This window comes from Rhinolophus sinicus, chromosome 15, assembly GCF_057876585.1.
Source record: "Rhinolophus sinicus isolate RSI-liver-muscle chromosome 15, RSI-T2T, whole genome shotgun sequence".
NCBI classification, from domain to species: domain Eukaryota; kingdom Metazoa; phylum Chordata; class Mammalia; order Chiroptera; family Rhinolophidae; genus Rhinolophus; species Rhinolophus sinicus.
In genome coordinates this window covers 109,010,754-109,032,066 of record NC_142515.1, presented here as the reverse complement: position 1 = coordinate 109,032,066, position 21,313 = coordinate 109,010,754, and the positions used below count along the sequence as shown (strand labels likewise).

Sequence of the window (21,313 nt, the reverse complement as noted above, 5' to 3'; positions counted from 1 at the left end):
GGAGGCGGCATGGGTGGCGTAGGTCATTATGAATAACTTTATTTCTATATTTACTTTTTAATTTTTAAAAAGATAATATGTGAACACAGTACAGAATTCAAACAATACAGTAAAAGCCAATGAGAATTAAGTCAGCTTCCCAAAACCCCAACTCCTAGTCCCAATTCTCTCCAGAAGGTCAACACTTTTTTTTTAAATAAGTTCTTCTATGTTCTATACATGGACAAGCATTTATATACAACTCCTTTGTTGTTTTTTTAACACAAACACTAGTATTACGCACAACAGTTTAATTTAGAATAATGTGACTTGCACACTATCTGTGTGAAAAATGTCTTCATTTTTCTTCTAAACTTTGTTATTTTTATTTAACCTAATAGATTATAGTTTTGTTCCTCTTAATTTCCTTAATTCCTTTTAAACAGCCACATTATAGTCTGTCCTATAGATGTGACAGTCCTCTATGATGGACATTTAAGTTGTTTCCAGTCCTTCGGTCCTATAAATCATCATTCAGAAACTTGAGAGTCTCTCTTGACATTTCCCCTCCTTCTCCACATCCAGTGTATGGACAAATCCTGTCAGTTTTATCTGCATAGTATATGTCGTGCATCTGTCCCCTCTCACCATCTCCACTGCCATACCCCAGCCACATGATGTGGCTTACTGCTATATATATTTATTTATTTCCCTAAATGTCCATCAGTGGATAACTGATTTAAAATAAAAATGGTATATCCATGCAATATAATATTATGTAGCTTTTGTGAGCTGGTGTGAAAACTGCTCCAAGATGTAAAGGAATAAAGCAAAATGCAGAACAATATGTATATTATAATGTTTGTTAGAAAGAGAGAGAGAAGGAAGGAAGGCAGGAAGGAAGCAAGAAAGCAAGGAAGGAAGGGGAGGGAAGAAAAAGAAGGATGTTTGGTCTCGGTCAGAGAACTGGGTGGCTGTAGGATGAGAGTGAGAAGGAGATGATTGTTAATGTACATTCATACATACCCTTTCATTGAACTTGGTAATGTATATAGTTTATACATTCAAGAGGAAAAAACATTTTTTGAGTGATCATTTAAGAGTCAAGATATAAAATATGGGCACGTGGCTTCTCTGCTTAGCATCCATAAGATTCCTTTGCATGTAGGATAAAACCAGCCCAGGACTACATGCCCCTACTTGGGCCAGCTTCTGTCTATCTCCACAGATAGACAAGACTTCTTTCTTGTTCGCCACACTCCAGCCCCACTTTCAGTTCCTCTAATGTGCCATGTCCCTTTTCACCTTGGAAATGAGAAAGTATACGCACCTTTGTTTCTATTCTTCCTGCTGCCTGAAATGCATATTTCCTTCTTTCATCAGTGACTTTCACTGAGAAAACTTCTCCAATCTAAATTAGTTTCCCTTATTAGTCTCTCTTATAAAGGGATGAAATTACATGTTTATTTGTGTGGATTTCACTTACTGTCTGCTCTGAGTACCACTTTTTACTTTACCAGGAGTGGGTAGTGGAAAATAAACATTTTGAGATTGAAGAGATCTGAGTGCTGATTGCACCTCTGCGTAACTGTGGCTGGCCTTCAGCAAATCACTTAGCTTCTCTGGGCTTCAGTTCTCTCATCTGTAAAGTCAGAAAACTAGATTAGTTGGTTTCTAAGGCCCTATAATTTATAGTATTAGAATCCTATGAGTGTATAGTATAAAGTGAAATACATATAAATATTGACTGTTGGTGTACTCTTTAAATAATGGGAAATTCGCCTAAATATTGCATGTTTGTATAAAAAGTTTTCTGTTATAAATGAAAGTTTAGTAATTTCTTTCTTCAGAGTCACTTTATGATTATTTCCCACAGTATAGTTTCTTGATTCCTTCCTTACCTTTTACAAATATGTGAACTCATAAATATCCAGATAACATTCAAAGATGTACCTCATGTACAGACAAGATATTCTTATATGGCAAACTATTGTTGTTTTCTTATAATACTCTCCTTGCCATATTTCTATAAGGGCTATATTTTTTATCCAATGTCTATAATTTGAGTTATTAGATTACAGAAATCTTTTCTCATTCCTGTTTTTGATTAAATTATAAATCCACTAGATGGTGTATATGGACAGAGAGAAAGAAAATTAGTTCCTTTGTTCTACTCTATAGCTCAAGTTTAAAGGTTCTGTTTAAGGAGAAGACTAAAAATTTCTGATTATATTTTGGTTTTTGGAGCACGGAGAAGATGTCCCCATCAAGAAAAACACAACCAAAAGAGGAGTTTCTGCAATAAATTTTAAGGTTTCTGTTGGCAGTTAAAATAGTTAATTCTACACATTGACTATTTAAGTTAGAAGAATGTATCAAATAAGTACAATCTGACTCAATAAATGTGATGAAAATTGTTTGTCTTCTTATCTCTTTCAGCTTTCTTGACTAATAATAACTTGACTCTATTCCATAGGAATTTTTAATCGGCAGATTATTCCTCCATTTACTGATTCCCAATTATGAACTCTGGACATTGATTTAATCTGTATTTTCTGAAGAGCTCGTAGCACCCAACGTTAGAAAATTAATCCTTTGTTATAATGGACCACACTGAGGGTCTATTATACTAATGTAGCAAACTCTTATATTATAAGAAGGAAATTGTTTTAGTTTTTTTTCCTCTTTGGCCCCTGGCCTGACGGCAGTAGTTAGAGGTTGTTCAGTAGTGTAAGTTTATTGATGACAAGCTAAAGTCAGTTTTTTGTTTTTTTTTTTATATTGTTCCCCTCAGCATAGGTTTCTGGATAGAGGTGACAGCAGGACAGGTCTAGGGGTCAGAGTCCTGCCCTGTACGTCTTGTTCATTAACTCTCCTGAGACTCACAGGAGCCTACAGTGTCTCCTGAACAGCAAGCTGGCCTTATCTGAGAATCACCTGTGCTAATCCTGTATGAGTCACACAAGTGACCTGGTCCCTGGGTTAAAGTTCTCAGGAGATAAATGGCTTTGCTATGGAACGGCATAATAAGGCTGAGCTAATCTATTTTTCCAACCACTAATTTACAATGGGGGAAATTCGGTTTATTTACAAACAAAGGAGACTGACTTAGCTTCACATAACAAAATTGGAGGAGGGTGGCCACCTCTTTTACAACTTCTACCAGAAACCTTAGTTCAATTTCTCTTGGTCGTTCTTTCTGTTTGTAGAAAATGGAATAAATTCTTGTGCTTTCATGGAATGTTCTAGATGGCTTTGTGTTCTGTTCTTTGGAGGTAAGATAAGATATGACACGTTAAGATTACTGGATTCCAGTAATGTGTCAGTTTAATAAAAAAAAAAAAAGCATGGATTCTCTTTCTGTCTAAAATTCTGATAAGGCAGAAAAAGAGCCTCAAATGAGTTGTCTGTACTCTCTACTCTCTTCTGAACCCTCTACAAGAAGGGTTTCACCCCCCCATCCATCCTTCAGATCTGCCTTTGTCAAGGTCTCCCATACCTTTATTTTGTTTAATACAAAAGTCTATTATTGTCATCATCTTATTTGGGTCCTGAGCATAATTTGACACTGTTAATCATGCTTCTCCTCCTTTAAATACTTCCTTAACTTGGCTTCCAAGACACTAGCTTTGTGTGGATGTCTCCTACCTCATTGTCTGATATTCCTCCATCTCCTTTGTTAGATCTTTTTCCTCCCTGACTTCTAAATATGGCTATGCCTCAAGACGTGGTCCTTGGATCTCTCTTCTTTTCTAGCAACACTTACTCCCCTAATGATTTCATTTTATCTTTACCTTTAAATACCACCTACATACCAATGGTTCTCACATTTATTTCTCTAGCTCCTATGTCTTTCTTGACTCTCAAGCTCATATATTATCTGTCTACTTAATAACTCCCATTTGGATGCATAGTAAACATCTCAAGTTTAACATGTCCCGAACTGAACCCCACCTACCCCCATCCAACCAGTTCCCCCTTTTCTCAGTAAATGGCAACTTCAAGCCAAAACCTTCCTGTCATCCCTGACTGCTTCCTTTCTCTCATGCCTCATATACAGAGGGTGCCAAAAAAAAAACCCCAAAAAAACACACGTACACACATTTTAAGAAAGGAAAAGTCTGCATTAAAATTGTTAAACAATGAATGACACTAGCATTTATTTGATTAACACCATCTTTTGAGCCAACGTCATACTATATACATTGCTACTATAATTCAAGTCACCTTTGAAAAGTAATACATAGATAACATCTTTTAAAATGTGTATATTTTTTTGGCACTCCCGGTACTGTCCACCAACCATAGCTCTGTGCCTGTGTCTTCAAACTATGTCAAAAGTCTGACCACTTCGTATCACCCTCACTATTGCCACCCTGGTTCCAGCCACTATCACTTCTGGCCTGAATTATTGCAATAATCTCCTCAGTTCTTCTCTTTCCTACTATCATCTATTCTCGAAACAGTGTGTTCCTTTAAACATGTAAGCCAGATGATGTCACTCCTGTGTTCCAAATGTGTAATTTCACCTAGAGTAAACGTCAAAATCCTGAAAATGGTCTAGCAGGCTTGCCCAATCTCTGATCTCTTCAGCCAACCCTCTCCCAGGCACTCTGTTTGCCCCATCCCCACGCGTTGGCCTCCTTCCTAGGCTGCTTCAAGGTCTTTGCACTTTCTCCTCACTCTGCCTCAAATGCTCATGGCTCCTTCCCTTGCCAGGTAGGTGTTAGCTGAAAGGCCCTTTCTCCAAGAGAACTACCTGACCACCCTATTTCATATTGCCTGAAATCCTGTAACACTTCCTGTCCCCCTTCCCTGCTTTATTTTCCTTGAGGGCACTTATCCCTATCTGACCTACTATCTATTTTACTTATTTATATTCTTTTTTAAAAGCTTTTTATTAAAATACAGCTAACATACACATACAGTACTATATTAGTTTCAGGTGTACATCATAGTTATTCAACAGTACCCACTTGGCACTATACATGGTTATTACCATATTATTGATTACATTCCCTATGCTAAAAAAGTGATCACCATGATAAGTCCAGCTACCATTTGACACTGTACTACATTATCACAGTACTATTACGGAGACTCTTCTACCCTCCGCCACACACATACACACTCAAATAGAAGCCTCTTGAGGGCAGGAAATTTTGTTGGGTTTTGCTCACTATTGTACCCTTAGCACTGGAGGGGCACCTGCCATACATATTTAATAGATATTATATATCTAAGATATTGAATATAAATTTGTAAAATGGACACGTGATTAAAAAACTGTGTTACTGCATACCCTGATGTGGCAGGGTAGATGCGTCCATTTCTATCTAAGAGTCGGAACTGTAATATCATATGAACTTTCGTTCTGTATATTTGGTTGACTGTTCAACAAACATTGATTGCACATCAACACTGTGCCAGGCACTTTGCTTGGCACTAAGCATAACGAGCAAAACAGGGCCCCATGCTCTTAGGAGCTCATGAAACTCCCTTCATTTAAAATTTATTTTGCAATATTTAATATATGCAAAATGACAAAAATAATGTATATGCTTTATATTCAAACATATGAAGAATAATGAATTCTTGCATACCCATCTATACCTGAAGAAATAAGACATTACCAGTGCAGGTAGGACCCATGTCAGTCCTCTTCAGTTGCATCTCCTCCCTCATTGCCAGAGGTAACTGTTTTCCTGAATTTAGTGTTTATCATTCCCATGCATTTAAAAAATCCTTTTGCTGCATGTGGATCCCTAAACCACACGTAGCAGTATTATATTTAATGGATGTCAAAATACATGTCTTTTCCCCTTCAATGTTAGTTGTGAAATTCATGTTTTGGCACATGCAGCCATTCGTTTTCACTGCTGTATAGCATTCCATTTACTTTCTATTCCCCTGTTAATGGACATATAGGTCGTTTCCAGGTTTTTGATATTATAAAAATTGTTGCCTTAACATTCTATATCAATGTTGTCCAATAGAACTTTGTGCTCTGATGGAAATGTTTTATATGTGCGCTCTACAGTGTTGTAACCACTAGCCACATGTGGCTGCTAAGCACTTGGAATGTAGCTGGTGTGATTGAGAGACTTATTTTTCATTGTATTTAATTTTAATTGATGTGGATAGGACTATTATCTTGGACAATACAGTTTTACAGTACATTTCTTTGTCACTTTGGGAGTATATGAGAATTTAGGGCAAAATTCTCAGTATTGTCAGATCCAATGTACTTCTCTATAACAAATATAATATGTATCACCCCATTTACTATCTTGAAATGAAATTCATAAATAATTGAATTCATCTTCACATGTAATGCATTTACTGTGATATAAAATAGAAATGTAAGAAAACTAGTTTTAATAAAATAATATGTATTTCAATATGTCAATGGCCATAAATACACTACATTAGGAGACAAAATGAAGCCATATACAAATGCAGATTCATAGAAGTTTATGATATTGGAAACTCAAATATCAAGGGTGATATTGGTGATGTGAACAACTCTTGGTAAGATTCTGAACAAACCAAAATACAATATCCCCCTTCCTACTAGTTGCATTCCCTGGAAAATTTATATGTATTAAAATCTTACAAAAATATTTTGTATTTATATCTAAAACAGAGTTATGTTATACTCTTAGATAATTATAAACAGGTTTATCTTCTATGTGAATGTTCTATTAGAACTTCTAAAGTCATGGAGGACCCAGGACAAATTCTTTTTTGAAAGGGACCACCCTTCAAATTGCAGGACATATAGGATACCTGGCCCCTACCCACTACGTGGCAGTAAATCCTCTCCATCCTTATTATGGACAAAAAATGCCCCCTGAGGTGTGGCACAAGCTTTTTGAGACCCATTGACCAATGGTCCATACCTAGCACCAGATTACTGGGTCTTAAGATATGAGCATCTTCAGCTTCCCTGTTCTCCAAAATAACTTCCAATTACTTTCAAATTCTGCAGAGCGTGTAGAACAATTTACACTCTCACCAGCAGGATATGAAGTTGACCCTTTCTCCACGTAGATGCAGTTTTGACCTCAAAAGTTGTACTTTTCCTCGGTTATAGCTTTGTTGGCCTCAACAGTTCGCTGTTGAAAAGCAACCTACCTATGCCCTAACTCTTTGTATATCTTCCCCCAGAGTAGGATATCTCCCACCTTTCTGTGCAAAACCAGAGTAGTGTACCTGATAACTTGAATGCAAGAATAGTCTCTTGTGCTATTTTCTGAAGTGTAGCTCTGGTCCGAGAAGTCTCTAACTGATCCTAGCTCCTCCTCACTAACCCCAAGGATATCCGTCTCCATCTCCCACCAGCCCCCTTCTTCAAATTCTAGAGGGATGTAATAGGGGTCCTTTGGGCATTTAAAATTTGCACTAAAAAAAAATCTTGGTATCTGAATCCTTAGCTTCATAGAGCAAATGCAGACTGAGGTAAACAGCCAAGTCCATTACTATTAAGGAAAGATAACAACCTGCATTTTACACCTCTGACTATAGCTATAAAACCCTTTTTGCCACCACAGTGCTCAAATACTCTAGACTCAGTGGCTCATGATAACAAGCACTTGTTCTGATGCTCATAGTTGGCTCTACTTTTTTCATTCTGGGGCCTAGGGGCAGAGGCCGACCAAGGCTTGTTCTTCTGGCCGGTCAGGAAGCACAACAGCATGGATCTGCCAGCCAGCATATGTAGAGTTGCTGCTTGTATCACACCTGCTGATTTTCCAGTGACCAAAGCATATCACATGGCCATGCCCAAAGAAAGAACAGACTTCATTCCAAGGGAGAAGTGGAGAGGGCTGAGTATTTGCTGAACAAGAACCCAGACCAATGCAAAGCAGTAAACCCTTGTTGTAATGAAATAGAGTCTGTGATTAATCGAACACTTTTGGTTTTATGATCAAAATACAGCAAATGTATCCAACTCAATATCAGGAATTAATGGAATAACATCCAGAACGAAAGCCCTTTGGTGCACGTCTGCATGAACATGCTCCTTCTCTTTCATTCCAGGCACACACACTCTGCCTGCATAGCTGTGGTTTCCTTACTCCTCCTTCAGTGACAGAAGACAGAGCTGTTTGGTTTGGAGTGTGGCCTCAAGTGTTTCCCCAGTAGGCGAAAATGGGGGAAGAAATCTCCTCAGCTCTCCCTCCACCTTCCCTCTCTACCAGCCACATCAGAATCAACCCTTTCCAGTCGCCCCTTTTCTGAAGCACACTGAATTTAAGAAACTTTTTTATTACTCTCCCTTAAGTGAATCAGCTTAAAAATTAAAAAAAGATAGTCCACATCTTCACCATAGTGAGAGTCTATGTGTTTAGAAAAAGAGATGAAGACTTCTATAACTTTTTAAAACATCTCAGATTAGAATGGATAAATAAATTGTGGTATGTATAGGATTTCAATGGAATACGATATAGTCATGAACAATCGCTGTATGCAGCTGAACCATTTACAGCTACATTCAACATGTGTGACTCTCACAAACATAATGTTGAATGAAATATATCAGAAACAAAAGAATATGTACTGTAATTCCATTTATATAACGTTCAAAAGCAGGCAAAAATAAACTAGTGTTTGAGGGTGCATGCTCAGGTGGAAGAACTATAAAGAAAAGCATGGAAATGATTTTCATAAAAGTTAAAATAGTGACTGGGAGACGCAGGAGGAAATCTCAGGTACAGGTAGCAATCTATGTTTTGACACTGGTGGTGATTACATGTTTGGTGTTTTGTGATAAATTATCAAGCTGTATATGTTTGTTCCTTGAACTTCTCTCTATAAGTATTATATTTCACTACAAAGAAAGGTTTTAAAATGTGTAAGGATCCCAAGATATTTGGTCCCATAAACTTAATCTTAATAATTTAATAATAACATACTTTGTCTTCTAGTTTCAACTCTTGGTTCATTCAATCCACAAATATTCAATGCCTTCTCTCTGTCTGTGTTCCGTTTATAACTTGGATGGGTGTTTTTCTTATACATTGTTATCCGCCCACATTGGATAAATAGATTTCCTTCCAACCCTTATATTTGGGATTAAGGTTAAACTTAAATATTAGATCACACCAAAGGCCATTTACCTTTGTCTATGTCTAGAAAGTATGCCCTTGCTCTCCCCAGACTTCTTTTAGGTGGTTATTCGGTCTTAAGGGACGAAGGAATGTACTCCAGAGTTAGTACTAGAAAAAATGCTTTTTCATTCAAATTTTAATGACCCACTAATGCTCGCTTTTCATGTATGTAGAGGCAGTTTCTGATGAAGAAATCTCAGTGTTCTTTGGTAGGATCAGAGGGAAATGCAAACAAGAAATAGACTGGTGTGTATGGGCAATAACAAAACTAGATAAAGGTGGGTCAGGCATGACAAGTGAGCAGAGGTCTGTGGAAACCCCACCTCCCTGTTTTCTGGGCCCTCAGATTTGTAAAGCTAATGTTTATTGTGTCTTCTTTTGTATTATACTTTAGATTTCCTATTCTAAAACCATTTTTCTTCCTGTATCCCCCCAAAAGAGGTTAACGTAAGAGACACTCCTTAATCTGCTAGAATAGTATTTTAATTATACTTTCAAGCACATGTGATGTTGGTGTTTTTTGGAGAGGGTAGTCTTGACACACCTCTAACTATATTGTTTATTTGATTAAAAGAGAAAAACTGTTAATGGGCATGGTTGGGGAATGCGGTTGCCCTAATTACCTGGTTGTTCCTATAAAGTGAAGATTAAGTCTCCCCATGAACTGCATCTGTCCTGACTTTAGACCAAGTATATAACTACTCAGATGGGTGGACTACACGTTACTGCATCTGGGTTTTTTCTCAGGGTTACACGATTGTATTGGATATTGTCTCAGTTGTTCACCTTTAAAGATACTGTACTTTACCCATCACCTTTGGTCTAGGACTCAGGATAGTATTCACAGTGAAAATAGACTTATAAAAACATAAATGTCTCTGATGACTTAAACAGACAAAAAACAAAAAGAAAAAACCTAAACCTTCACAGATTAAATATAAAACTTTAGAGGCCATAAGTATTCCCCAAAACACTGAGTTTTTTTGTCTTTTATTTAAGTGATTGTCAAAGTAATCAAAGTGCTTTTGAATTTTTTAGGCAGCAAAATTAGGAAGTGCTTTTTAAACTAACATTTAATGCTAATAAATTACATGAAGGGAGGGATTATATTTATCTTATTTGCCACTACATCCGCAGCACAATGCCTGCCACATAGTAAGTGTGAAAAATGAATGAATGAATGAATGAATGAATGAATGAATGAATGAATGAAGTTCATTGTGGGTAGGCAACATTACTGATGTGATATTATTCAATCTTTACAATAATACTACAAGTTAGGTTTTGCTGTCCCTGTTTTAATAGAGGAAGAAATTGATCCCCAGGGAGGAGAAGGGAGTTGCCAAGGTCACACACACGCACAATTAGGAAATGGCAGAGATGGCAGTCAAATTACCATGTGCCAGATCTGACTTATTCAATGATGTCAGTCATTTTACCAGAGACAGCTAGTTGCCTACCCAACAGCTATTTCCCCACTCTTCTGAATCAGAGCTCTGATTTTGTTTTTGTGTCCTATTCCCTCAGGAGACTTAGGTAAATTGGTCTAAGACAAAACAATGTCCCCAATTCCCATGCCTGTCTGTGACCAATTTAGGGGATTGGGTTATAACTGATCTTGGCCATTGAGTTGGAGGGAAGTATTCTGATGATGGGGGCAAGGGAAGGGCTCTGGGAAAGGATTCTCTGCCTTTTTAACAAAGAAACACAAGGGAAAAGCAGACCTCTCTCTGACTCCTAAGTGTTGATATATGGAGATGTGATGCCCAGAACTGCTGAAGTCATCTTGCTGTGAGGAGGGAAGCTAGAAGACAATGTTAGGTGCCTAGTCTACTGCTGGGCTCCCAGCATTGTATAAGTGGTAACTATCAATCACGTACTTAGTTTTGCTCAGCCAGTTATTTGGGTGCTTGAGCTACCAACCAACTAACTAGAGTGTCAGTCACTTTATAATTCTGACCCTGTCAATTCCCCCTCAGTTTTAAATATTGTTATTCTAACTGACATATAAAAGGAAATGCTTTTATAGTTTTTATCATTATTTTATGGAAAGGGGATATCTTTACTTACTTATTAATTCACTAACCATTTCCTAGGTGCCACTGGCTGGGGAGCAATGGTAAATACGTAAACAAAGATATGTGCATAAAAGGACAAAGGGAGACACTGGACCAGCCTGGTCAGGAAGAGGAAGGGTCAGGGAAAGGTCAAAGAGGAAAGGTCAGGGAAGCCTTTACACTGGAGCTGCCTAGAAGTGACATTGGAGCTAAGCCCTAAAAGACCAGTAGGTGTTATTCAGGTAGGAAAAAAAAAGGCGGGGGGCATTCCCTGCAAAGGAGGTATCACAGGAGATGCATGGGAGCTGAGAGAATATGGCACCGACAAGGAAGTACAAGTGTAGGGTACAGGTTGGACAAATCTAAAAAGGAGTCTAGAGAGGCGAGGAGAGACCTGGTGACAGAGAGCCTTGGGGCTGCACTATGGATGATACCTATATGAGAAAGAAGCAGGGAGTTACTGAAGGATGCACAGAACATGATGGTATTTGAAGTTTAGGAAGGTCACTTTGGCAGCAGAGAGGCGTATATTTTGGAGGAGAGAAAGGAGACATTAGAGATGAGAAGCAGAGAAAAATGAAGAGGGGCTTTTAGATTCCAGAGATATTTCAGAAGTGGTGTAGATAGAACTTCGTGACTGGATATGAGAGAGGAGAGAGTAGTGGGTAGGAAGTTTGCAAAGAAATTCAGAGCTGGCGAGGGGCCGTGAGGAGGCTGCCGGACTGCATGCGAAAGGCTCAGCTGAGGATAGAGACCATGAGTTCATGGCTCCACTGTACACAGTTGAGTGATTTCCTTGGTGTGGTGTTCGGAGCACAGAAGCCTGGATTGATCGAAAGTTGGGGAAGAACTGCAGAAGGAGAATGGACTGAAAGGAGCGAGAAGTAGTTGAAGGACCAAACCAAAGCAAGATGGAGAAAGAAGCAAAACCAGAAGAAAGTCTAATACATGGAGTGAAAGGATAGGACTTCAGTGGATGGGAATTGTAGTGACTAAGTAGATATAATTGGAACAATGAGGTTGCCAGGAGCTGACGGTAAGAAGGTTGAACAGTGTGGTTGAAGATGTTACAGATGGAGTAGCTCCAGGTAATAAATAATAAAGGAGAACGGAATAGTTGCTGATATCTGGGTGGATATTAAGGTCATTGGAATTGAAGAAGCCGAGGTAATGGATGTTGGAAATGTCATCCCCGTGAACATTGAAGAGAGCAGGATTATGGCAGAATGGGGGTGAGGAGAAAAATCGTAAGCCATATCCCCAAGTCTCTGATGTACGTCAGGGAATAATGAGAACAATAAATAAATTTGAGAGGCACACATTTCAAGGGGAGAAGGATTTTCATAGGACATTAGAGGAATATTGAATGATCAAGTGCTGATAGTTATTTAGCAGTTATTGTGTGCCAGCTTCTGCTCTGAGTGCTCTATATATACTAATCTTGTTTTGTTCTCACCTATGAGGTAAGTACCATTATCCCCCATTTTACAAACATGGAAACTGAGCTGTGAGACTTTAATAACTTGCTCAAGTTACATAACCACAATTCCAATCTAGGCAGTTAGGCTACAAAGTTCATACTCTTACCCATGTCACTGTCCTGCTGAGTCCACTGAATACGCCCAAGTAGCCCCTGTTGATTACGTGGTAAGTTCAAGAACAAACAGCCTCTACTTAAAGAGTGTAGTGTCTGGTGTGGGGAGTCACTCAAAAATGGCAGAACATGACTGGTCTTTGATAGCAAGAACTACTTTATGTTTTCTGGAGTCTATTTTATTTAGTACTTAAATATTAATAGTGTGCGTTTGAACTATGTGTTAATATGTAAACTGCCTCAGGCCTTTTTAGAAGTGGGTGTGGTATACTTTTAAAATAAATGATTACATTAATTATTAACTATAAATACTCAATTACATAAAGGAATTAATTTTGATCTCTCAGTGAATTTATACATATTCCGACTCAGAATGGCCAAAAAGAAATTAAAATATGCAACCTTGAAAAATACATAACTGTTTTTTTCTGGCATTCTTGAGCTTTATGGCAAACCAGTTTATTTGGGGTTCATGAGTACCTATTAGAAAAAAATTCTCCTTACTTTTCATTTTTATTTTTCTTACTTGTCAGATAACTATCTTAAAAATCGAGAGCCCATGAATGTTAGAAAGCATTATAATCCAAAAGAGAAGCCTATTTTGCTTGGCTCATATTAAGTTCTTTTCATTTTCTTAGAATTAATTCAAAGAGTCTTTGAATAAAGTGTTAATCCTATGAATCACTGAGAAATTAGCTTCCTTTTCTTGCAGTTACTATTTTTCATGAAAAGTGTGGCTCTAAGAAGTATATATAGACCTGAGGAATAGCCAACATAATATTGAGAGAGAAGAACAAAGTTGGAGGACTAACACTATCCAACTTGAAGACTTACTGTAAAGCTACATTAATCAAGACAGTGTGGTATTGGTGAAAGAATAAGACAAATAGATCAACGGAACAGAATAGAGAGCCCAGAAATATTCCCATACAGAAATAGTCAGATAATCTTTGACACAGGAGAAAAGGTAATTCAATGAACTATCAAGCCATGAAATGACATGGAAGAAACTTAAATGCATATTACTAAATGAAAGGAACCAATCTGAAAAGGCTACATACTATATGATTCCAACTATATATCATTCTAGAAAAGGCAAAACTATGGAGACAGTAAAAAGAACAGGGGTTGCCCAGGGTTAGGAGAGGGAGGAATGAGTAGGAGGAACACAGAGAGTTATTAGAACAGTGAAACTATTATGAATGAGAGTATAATGGTCGCTTTATGTCATTATACATGTGTCAAAACCCAGAGAATGTATGCCAAGAGTGAACTCTAATGTAAACTGTGGACTTTGGTGATAATGATGTGTCAACGTAGGTTCATTGATTGTAACAAATGTACCACTTTGGTGCAGGATGTTCACGGTGGGTAAGGTATGCATGTGTGAGGATTAAAGGTATGTAGAAACTCTTTACTTTTTGTTCAGTTTTACTGTGAACCTCAAACTGCCTTAAGAAATAAAGTCTTAAAAATGAGTTTATTTCTCCCCTAAATTTAAAAAATAATTTTAGTAGGAACATCTGTAGGCTGAAAATTATAACACTGATTATTCCACTATTGCTGCTGAAAAATCAGCTGTCAGTTTGGCAGTCCTTCAATGGTTAATGTCTCTTCTCTTTTCTGGCTTCTTTTTGTTTTTGGTATTCTACAGTTTCACCATGTGTCTAGGTATTCTTTCCTTCTTACCATGTTTGGTATTTGTAGTTTTTAGCAATGAATAATATTCCATTGTCTGGATGTACCAGTTTATTCATTCACCTTAGATACATCCAAGTTTTGGCAATTATGAGCAGAGCTGCCATACATATCTTGTGTGCAGGATTTTGTGTTTGAGAGTCATTGGGTTTCTTGTATCAGAGAATTTGTTCCTTCATTCTGGAAATTTGTAAGCTGCTAGCCGCTATTTCTCTGAAAAAAATTTTCCCGTTTCTATTTTCTCCTTTAGCTGTAAATGGAAGTATGTGAGACTCTTACTCTTCCCCAAAGTAAGCTTCTTAAAGTTATTTTATCTTTGTCTGTTTATTTGGAGAAACCATTAAAAAAGCCATAAAAAATATGTCCTGTGTAGGAGTTTCTGGATTTGCTCTTATAATCCACCTTTACTGTGACCTTCCTAAATTGTCCTCTGTTGTGAAAATCCATTCACTTAAAGTTGGAGAAACTATAACACAATATAATGTTTTACATTGATGAATTCATTGGTGGGATTCATGGCAACCTGATTTTTGGCAATATGGCTGCCAAGTTTTCAGTTACCTGTAATATAATTGAAACTTGAGGTGATCCAGTCTTGTTGGTCATGGAAAATGATGGAAATGTTCCATGATGGAAAAGGAGGTGGTAGCAAGACCAATCAATGCCGTCTGTACACTTTATATAGTTACTAGAAACTTGGAAATTTGGGCCATAACAAATTGATAAGGAGTTTCTAGGACTGCCAATGTATGACATAAGTATAAAGCTAATTTTTAAAAGGCATTTACAATTCACTTTTTTCACCCAATTTAAAAAAGCCTCCTCTTCACCTATTAATAAAAAGACAAGACCACTAATCAGCTTCCCATAGGCTACTTTGAAGTCATAAACAATTGGGAAATAGATGATAAACTAATTCACAGCTAGTGAAGATATCCACTTGAAAATATTTTAAAGATAGTTTACCAGAACAAATATTGAAATGCCTCTGCTCCAGTATATTTCTTAACATTTGGAATGAACATAGCCTGAATAAAAATCTGTAGGTAAGCATCTGGTAAAAGCATTCAGTATGGCCATAGCCACTTTTGCCAGATCACCATATAAAATTGTTGAAATCTGTTATTGCCAGGGTTCTCCGTTTTGCCCAAAACTTGCAATGGCAAGAAACATGGACAAGTACTGATGAGTGACATGGAGTGTTGTCATGATGGAGAATGAAACCATTTGTCCATTTCATGTTAATGCAGTGTTCATGATCCATTATTTACGGCACACTTTAAAGCACACCTTCTCTCAACCATAGCTCACACCTGACTGACAGACTGACAGCACCGAACACAGTGAAACTTGTCACACACTGTTACTATAGTTCGATGTGCCACTTCCTGTATTGAGGATCCCTGCCTTTGTTGGATGGTACTCGGCAGCAGCATTCACCATATTTTTTGATCATGCCTCATATTTCCTTTGACAGGTAGGGGAGTTTTCCGTCATTATTTCTTCAAATAGGTTTTCAATTCCTTGCTCTCTCTCTTCTCCTTCTGGTACCCCTATGATGCAAATGTTGGTATGCATGATATTTTACCAGAGGCTCCTTAAACTGTCCTCATTTTTTTGGATTCTTTTTTCTTTTTGCTGCTCTGTTTGAATGTATTGTGCTATCTTCTAAAGTGCTGATTCGATCCTCTGCTTCCTAATCTACTGTAGGTTCCCTCTGATGTATTCTTCCTTTCAGTTATTGTACTTTTTATTCCTGACTCATTCTTTTTTGTATCTTCTATCTTTATTTTGATGTTTCCTATCACTTTGTTGAAGTTCTCCGTGAGTTCATTGAGCATCCTTATAATCAGTATTTTGAACGCTGTGACTGGTAGATTGCTTTTCTCCATTTTGTTTAGTTCTGTTTCTGGAGCTTTGTTCTGTTCTTTTATTTGGAACATGTTACTTTGTCTCCCCATTTTGGCTGCCTCCCTATGTTTGTTTCTATGTATTAGGTAGGGCTGCTATGTCTCCCAGTCTTAGTAGAGTGGTCTTATGTAGTAGGTGTGCTGTGGGGCTCAGTGGCACAGTCTCCCTGGTCACCTGAGCCAGGTACTCCAGGTGTGGGTTGTGTGCCCTCCTGTTGTAGTTGAGCCTTGGTTGCTGTTTGCACAGCAGTGGGAGGGATTGATCCTCAGGCTGATTGGTTGTGAGAACTGGCCATGACTACAGTAGAGGAACTGTTGTGCAGAGGCTAACCCTATAGAGCAGGATTTGCTTTAGCGGGTCTCTGGTGCCTGCCCAGTGCGTCCTTTGGGAAGAAGCCAGATGATGCTCTAGCTGGGTCCGAAGTAGACCAACTTCAGCCACAGCCTGTGCCCTGCCTGGGACCACTCGGCATGAACCACAAAGCAGTCTGCAGGTGGCTGCTACCCATGCTGGGCTTGGAGTTGCCTTAAGAGGCAAAGCCACGAACCAAGATTGGCTGTTGGGCTTAGGATGGCTTAGCCAGAAGTATGGGACACGCTGAAGCCAGGTGCTGCTTTTCTGGGTTTTGTGAGGCTTTGAGGGATTTTAGCAAAGTCTGCAGTGTGAGACAAGGCAAGCCATTTATACGGAGGAGCCAGTGGAAGCATTTTGGGTGGACCTGAAAGTTGTGTGGGACAGAGTCTCAGGGAATCACCAGGGCAGGGCAAATGAACAGTGCTAGCCAGGTTGATGTAGATTGAGACATGGCAGCTGAAGGCGTATGCACGCTGGGTGTGGGGAGGGCTCAACAAAGAAACAGGGGCTTCCTCCAGCTCTCCCCTGTAGCTGCCCCTCCAGCCCTTGCCCTGTAGCCAGAAAATTCAGTTCCACCCTGTATGTCCCTGGTGCCTTTTGAGTTACTGCCCCAGCTCTAGAGCTCAGAGCAAGTGAGTAAGTATGTGCATGGGCCCTTTAAGAGGAATGCCTGGAACTCCACCTGGAACTCATCTCACTCAACCACAATCTCTTCTGGTTTTCACAGCCAGAAGTTATGGGGACTTCTTTCCCCAGCACTGGTACCCTGGGCTGGGGAGCCTAGTTTGGGGCTAGAACACCTCACTCCTTCGGGGGGTGACCTCTGCAGTGAAGATCTCCCTTCCTATTTTTAATGGTTGCACACGGGTGGGGGACCAGCTCATTCAGCATCTCTGCCCTTCCTACCAGTCTCAAGGTGTCTTCTTCTGTATGTCCTTAGTTGTAAGTCTTTGGATTAGCTAGAATTTAGGCAATTCTTAGTGATGGTTGTTCTGTAGTTTAGTTGTAATTTTGATGTGGTTGTGACAGGGGGTAAGCACAGTGTTTACCTACTCTGCCATCTTGACCAGATCTGCCATTAAGCAGCAGTTTCAAGCAGGCTGGACGGGATGGGAGGAAAATGAGGATGCCCTTTCTTTAGATGGGACAGCTTGGAAATAAAAAATAATCCTGGAGTAAATATAGAATACCATTCCAACTGATATTTATTGCAAGCCTGCTCTGTGCAGTGTGGTTCCAGTCCTCACAGCACTTGCATTGGTCATGAAGAAGATAAAAAATAATTGCAAAGGAAGCCTTAGAAAACAAATAAATAAAACTCATACAGTTTAGTATAACATTTATTGAGAGCTTGTATGTTGCAGGCACTGACTGTACTAGGCATTAGGATAAACAGAAGAAAAAGCATGGCTTTACCCTCATATATTCATATAAACTAATGTAGTTACATAAGTAAATTTAAAAGACTTGCTATTCTATAGATTCTCTGCCAATGTGACTTGACTGTACATTGGTGTGTAAGCCAGGCTCACCACACCCTGATAAAAAAAGAAGGCTGACACATTGTTTATGACACAGAAAGATCCATTGTGAGGTTCTGGCACTTGAGAGATGTGCATCAGGCCCGATTAAATTCTCGGAGGACAAAGTGAAGAAGCTAGAAATGTTTTTTCAGGGAAACTGTACTGATGAGGCAACCGTCAGTCATTAATCCAGAGGAAACAAAGAGTCTTTGATTCCAGTGTCAGCCTCAGGGCCACACTCCTTAATGTTTCAACTTAGTTTGCACCAGACTATCACAGTTCATTGTTGTTCTCTCCTAACAATCATGCAGAGGAAAAACTGAGAGCAGACTACTTGCCCAGAAGCAGAAGAGCAATTGGACAGGGTTGTCCTTTATTCTTTTCCACTAAGAAGAATGATAAAACAGTATGCTTCATGTAGTTCCATAAAAGCTTCAAAAACGGATCCCAGGCTTCAGGAGGCGAGAGCTGCCGATACCCCAGCTCTCTGGGGCTACCCTTTCTGGGGCCAGATTTCATGCACTGGGGGCAGCAGGGCCACGTGTCCCTCCAGCCAGACATACATGAGCCGAGAGAGAAAAGGGCAAAGAAAGAAATCCACAAGACACAACCTCAGACTCATGCCTCCTGCAAGAAGCACTGGATCAGCAAAAACAAAACGACTTGCCTGGGCATCCTGCTTTGCCTGCTCTCGGCAACTGTTCTCTCTCTGCTGTGTGGGAGTTCCGCATTCCTGCCACACCACCACTTGAAAGGCTGGTTTCAGAGGGACCACAGAGACATACGCCCCAGCATCACCCTGATGCTGATGAACAACCAGGACATTGCGCTTGGTTCCATACAGGGGATGAACAAGACCCTGCTCATCAAGGAGCAGGGCAGGGCACACTTCATCAATGCCTTGGTGACCACGCCCATCCTCACCCAGCAGAGTTCACGTACAACCACAACACCTGCACCAACAATGAGAACTGCTCCTAGCCCTCCTGGCAGGTGCAGCATGAGAGCCACACTCTTGCCGTGTACCTCAACAGCACGGGCTACCGGACAGCTTTCTGCAGGAAGTACCTGAGTGAATACAGAGGCTACTATGTACCACCAGGATGGAAGGAGAGGGTTGGCCGCCTTAAAAACTACACGCTCTGTTAGAAGGGGGTGAAGGAGAAGCATAACTTTGACTACTCCAAGGATTACCTGATGGCCCTCATCACCAACGACAGCTTGAGTTGTCCAAGAAGACCACGTCCCAGAAGATCTACCCGCATAGGCCAACCTGTGGCTTTCCAACTGCCACCCAGCGCATGTGCTCTCCTCCTGCCAGACACCTACCTGAGTGTCATCAGCCGTAGAGGAATGGAAACAGGGGCAGAAGGAAAGGCAGTGCTCTAGGCCTGGGGAGAAGGCTTTGAGCAATCCAGAAAAAGACCCTACCTTCGTGAAACTTAAATTCTAGCTCTGTTCTATTCAATATGGTAGCCACATGTGACTATGTTTTTTAACAGCTTTATTGAGATATAATTCACATACCGTATGTCAACTGAAAAATAATATCGACTAGGTGTTTTGTCACCAAAAAAGATTTCTTCAGGAAAAAGAGTTGTGACCCAGTTCATACACTTGCCTGCATGCCAAGATGGAGGGATATTTTTGGAAGGAAAAAGGAAGTTACTGAAAGGGGAATTTAGAACCACAGAGCTTTATTATAAACGCAGAATCCTTCCTGTGGGTTCTCAGGTATAGGGTTCTGGTGTTTACGTAGAGTGCAAGAACTTCCATAATCCCTAACTCCTCCTATAGACCCTCTGGACTGATTAGGTTTGTTTAAAGTTCCATTTTTGTCTTTATCACATACAATTATACCTAATTAAAGTGTACAATTCAGTGGTTTCAATAATTTGCAGAGTTGTACTATCATCACCACAATTGATTTCAGAACATTTTCATGACCCCCAATATAAACCCCTCAGCCCTCCACATCATTCCCCCAAAACCTTCTCACCCTTCATCCTTAGGGAACCACTAATCCACTTTGTGTTTCCGTGGATTTGCCTATTGTGGACATTTTATGTAAATGGAATCATACAATAAAAAAAAATATTCAAAAAGAGAACGTGACCAATTAGTATTCCAATTAAACTAAATTATGAGTATAGACCTTCTTATTCATAAAATCTTTTTTCTTCATTTTCTGGCTTAAAATTATTTTGTTCAGGTTGATGTCCACATTAATGCAGAACACACTACTGAAACCTTTCAGAAAGAGCTCACCTTTAACACTGGACATATTGGTTTCACCAAATTTACCCAAGGTAAATGACCTAAAAAGTATGTTTGTTTTCTCTGTCTGGAATGTTCTGCCAAAGCAGTTATTCTTGCCATTTTTCATTATTTATTTTTTCTCCCAGTGTATTTTTAGTATCCATAAAGATGATATGGCAAGTATGTGGGACACTTTGGCGGGAAGTATTGATGTCCTTTATCTGAGATTGTGTCATGGCAAGGCCTGGGGATGGCACAAAGGACAGCTGGGTATTTCATGTATGAAAGATGCTGAATAAACTGAGATTCATGGAGAAAAACCACCCTATAATTCCATTTGTTCTCCTCTTTGTTCATGAGAGGATCCAAGCAAATGTTTGGATTGTTATTGTTGCATAAGTCAAGGTTAGGCCTGCACAAGTGGAAGGCTAGATTTTTGGCTGGATTCTGAGAGATACACGTGTTTATGCCTCATAAATGTTCAGTGTTCTTAGAAGTCTAAAGAAACATATATCCAACCTTGAGTGCTGAGCCTTCCAAAAAGGTGTGATCTAATTGCGAACAATTACAAGTAAGCTGCTCTATGTAACTTCCATGTTGGAGCAACCACATTCCGTATGGCCATCTTTTAATTTTTTTATATAACTCTTCAATATTTTTCCATTGGTAGATCTATCAAGTGGTTCACTGATGCATTGCTTAGAAGATCTGGCCCATACAAGAAGTGGGGACAAAGGCAACTCTGAAAATATAGGTACGTTTTTGCTTATAAAAACCATTTTTGACATTTCTAGAGTTGATTTTAGTCACTTAATACATTTTGTT

At 39.2% G+C, this 21,313-nt stretch overlaps 1 protein-coding gene across 1 annotated transcript in view; it reads left to right on the top strand.

Moving 5' to 3' along the window:
• The window catches only part of LOC148755285 (uncharacterized), a 72,137-nt gene that overhangs the window by 36,375 nt on the left and 14,449 nt on the right, over positions 1 to 21,313 (top strand). Inside the window, 5 exon segments of the mRNA XM_088792676.1 lie at positions 9,487 to 9,533; positions 11,483 to 11,487; positions 20,442 to 20,501; positions 20,503 to 20,554; positions 21,159 to 21,242. Coding sequence (XP_088648802.1) covers positions 9,487 to 9,533; positions 11,483 to 11,487; positions 20,442 to 20,501; positions 20,503 to 20,554; positions 21,159 to 21,242 — 248 coding nt within the window.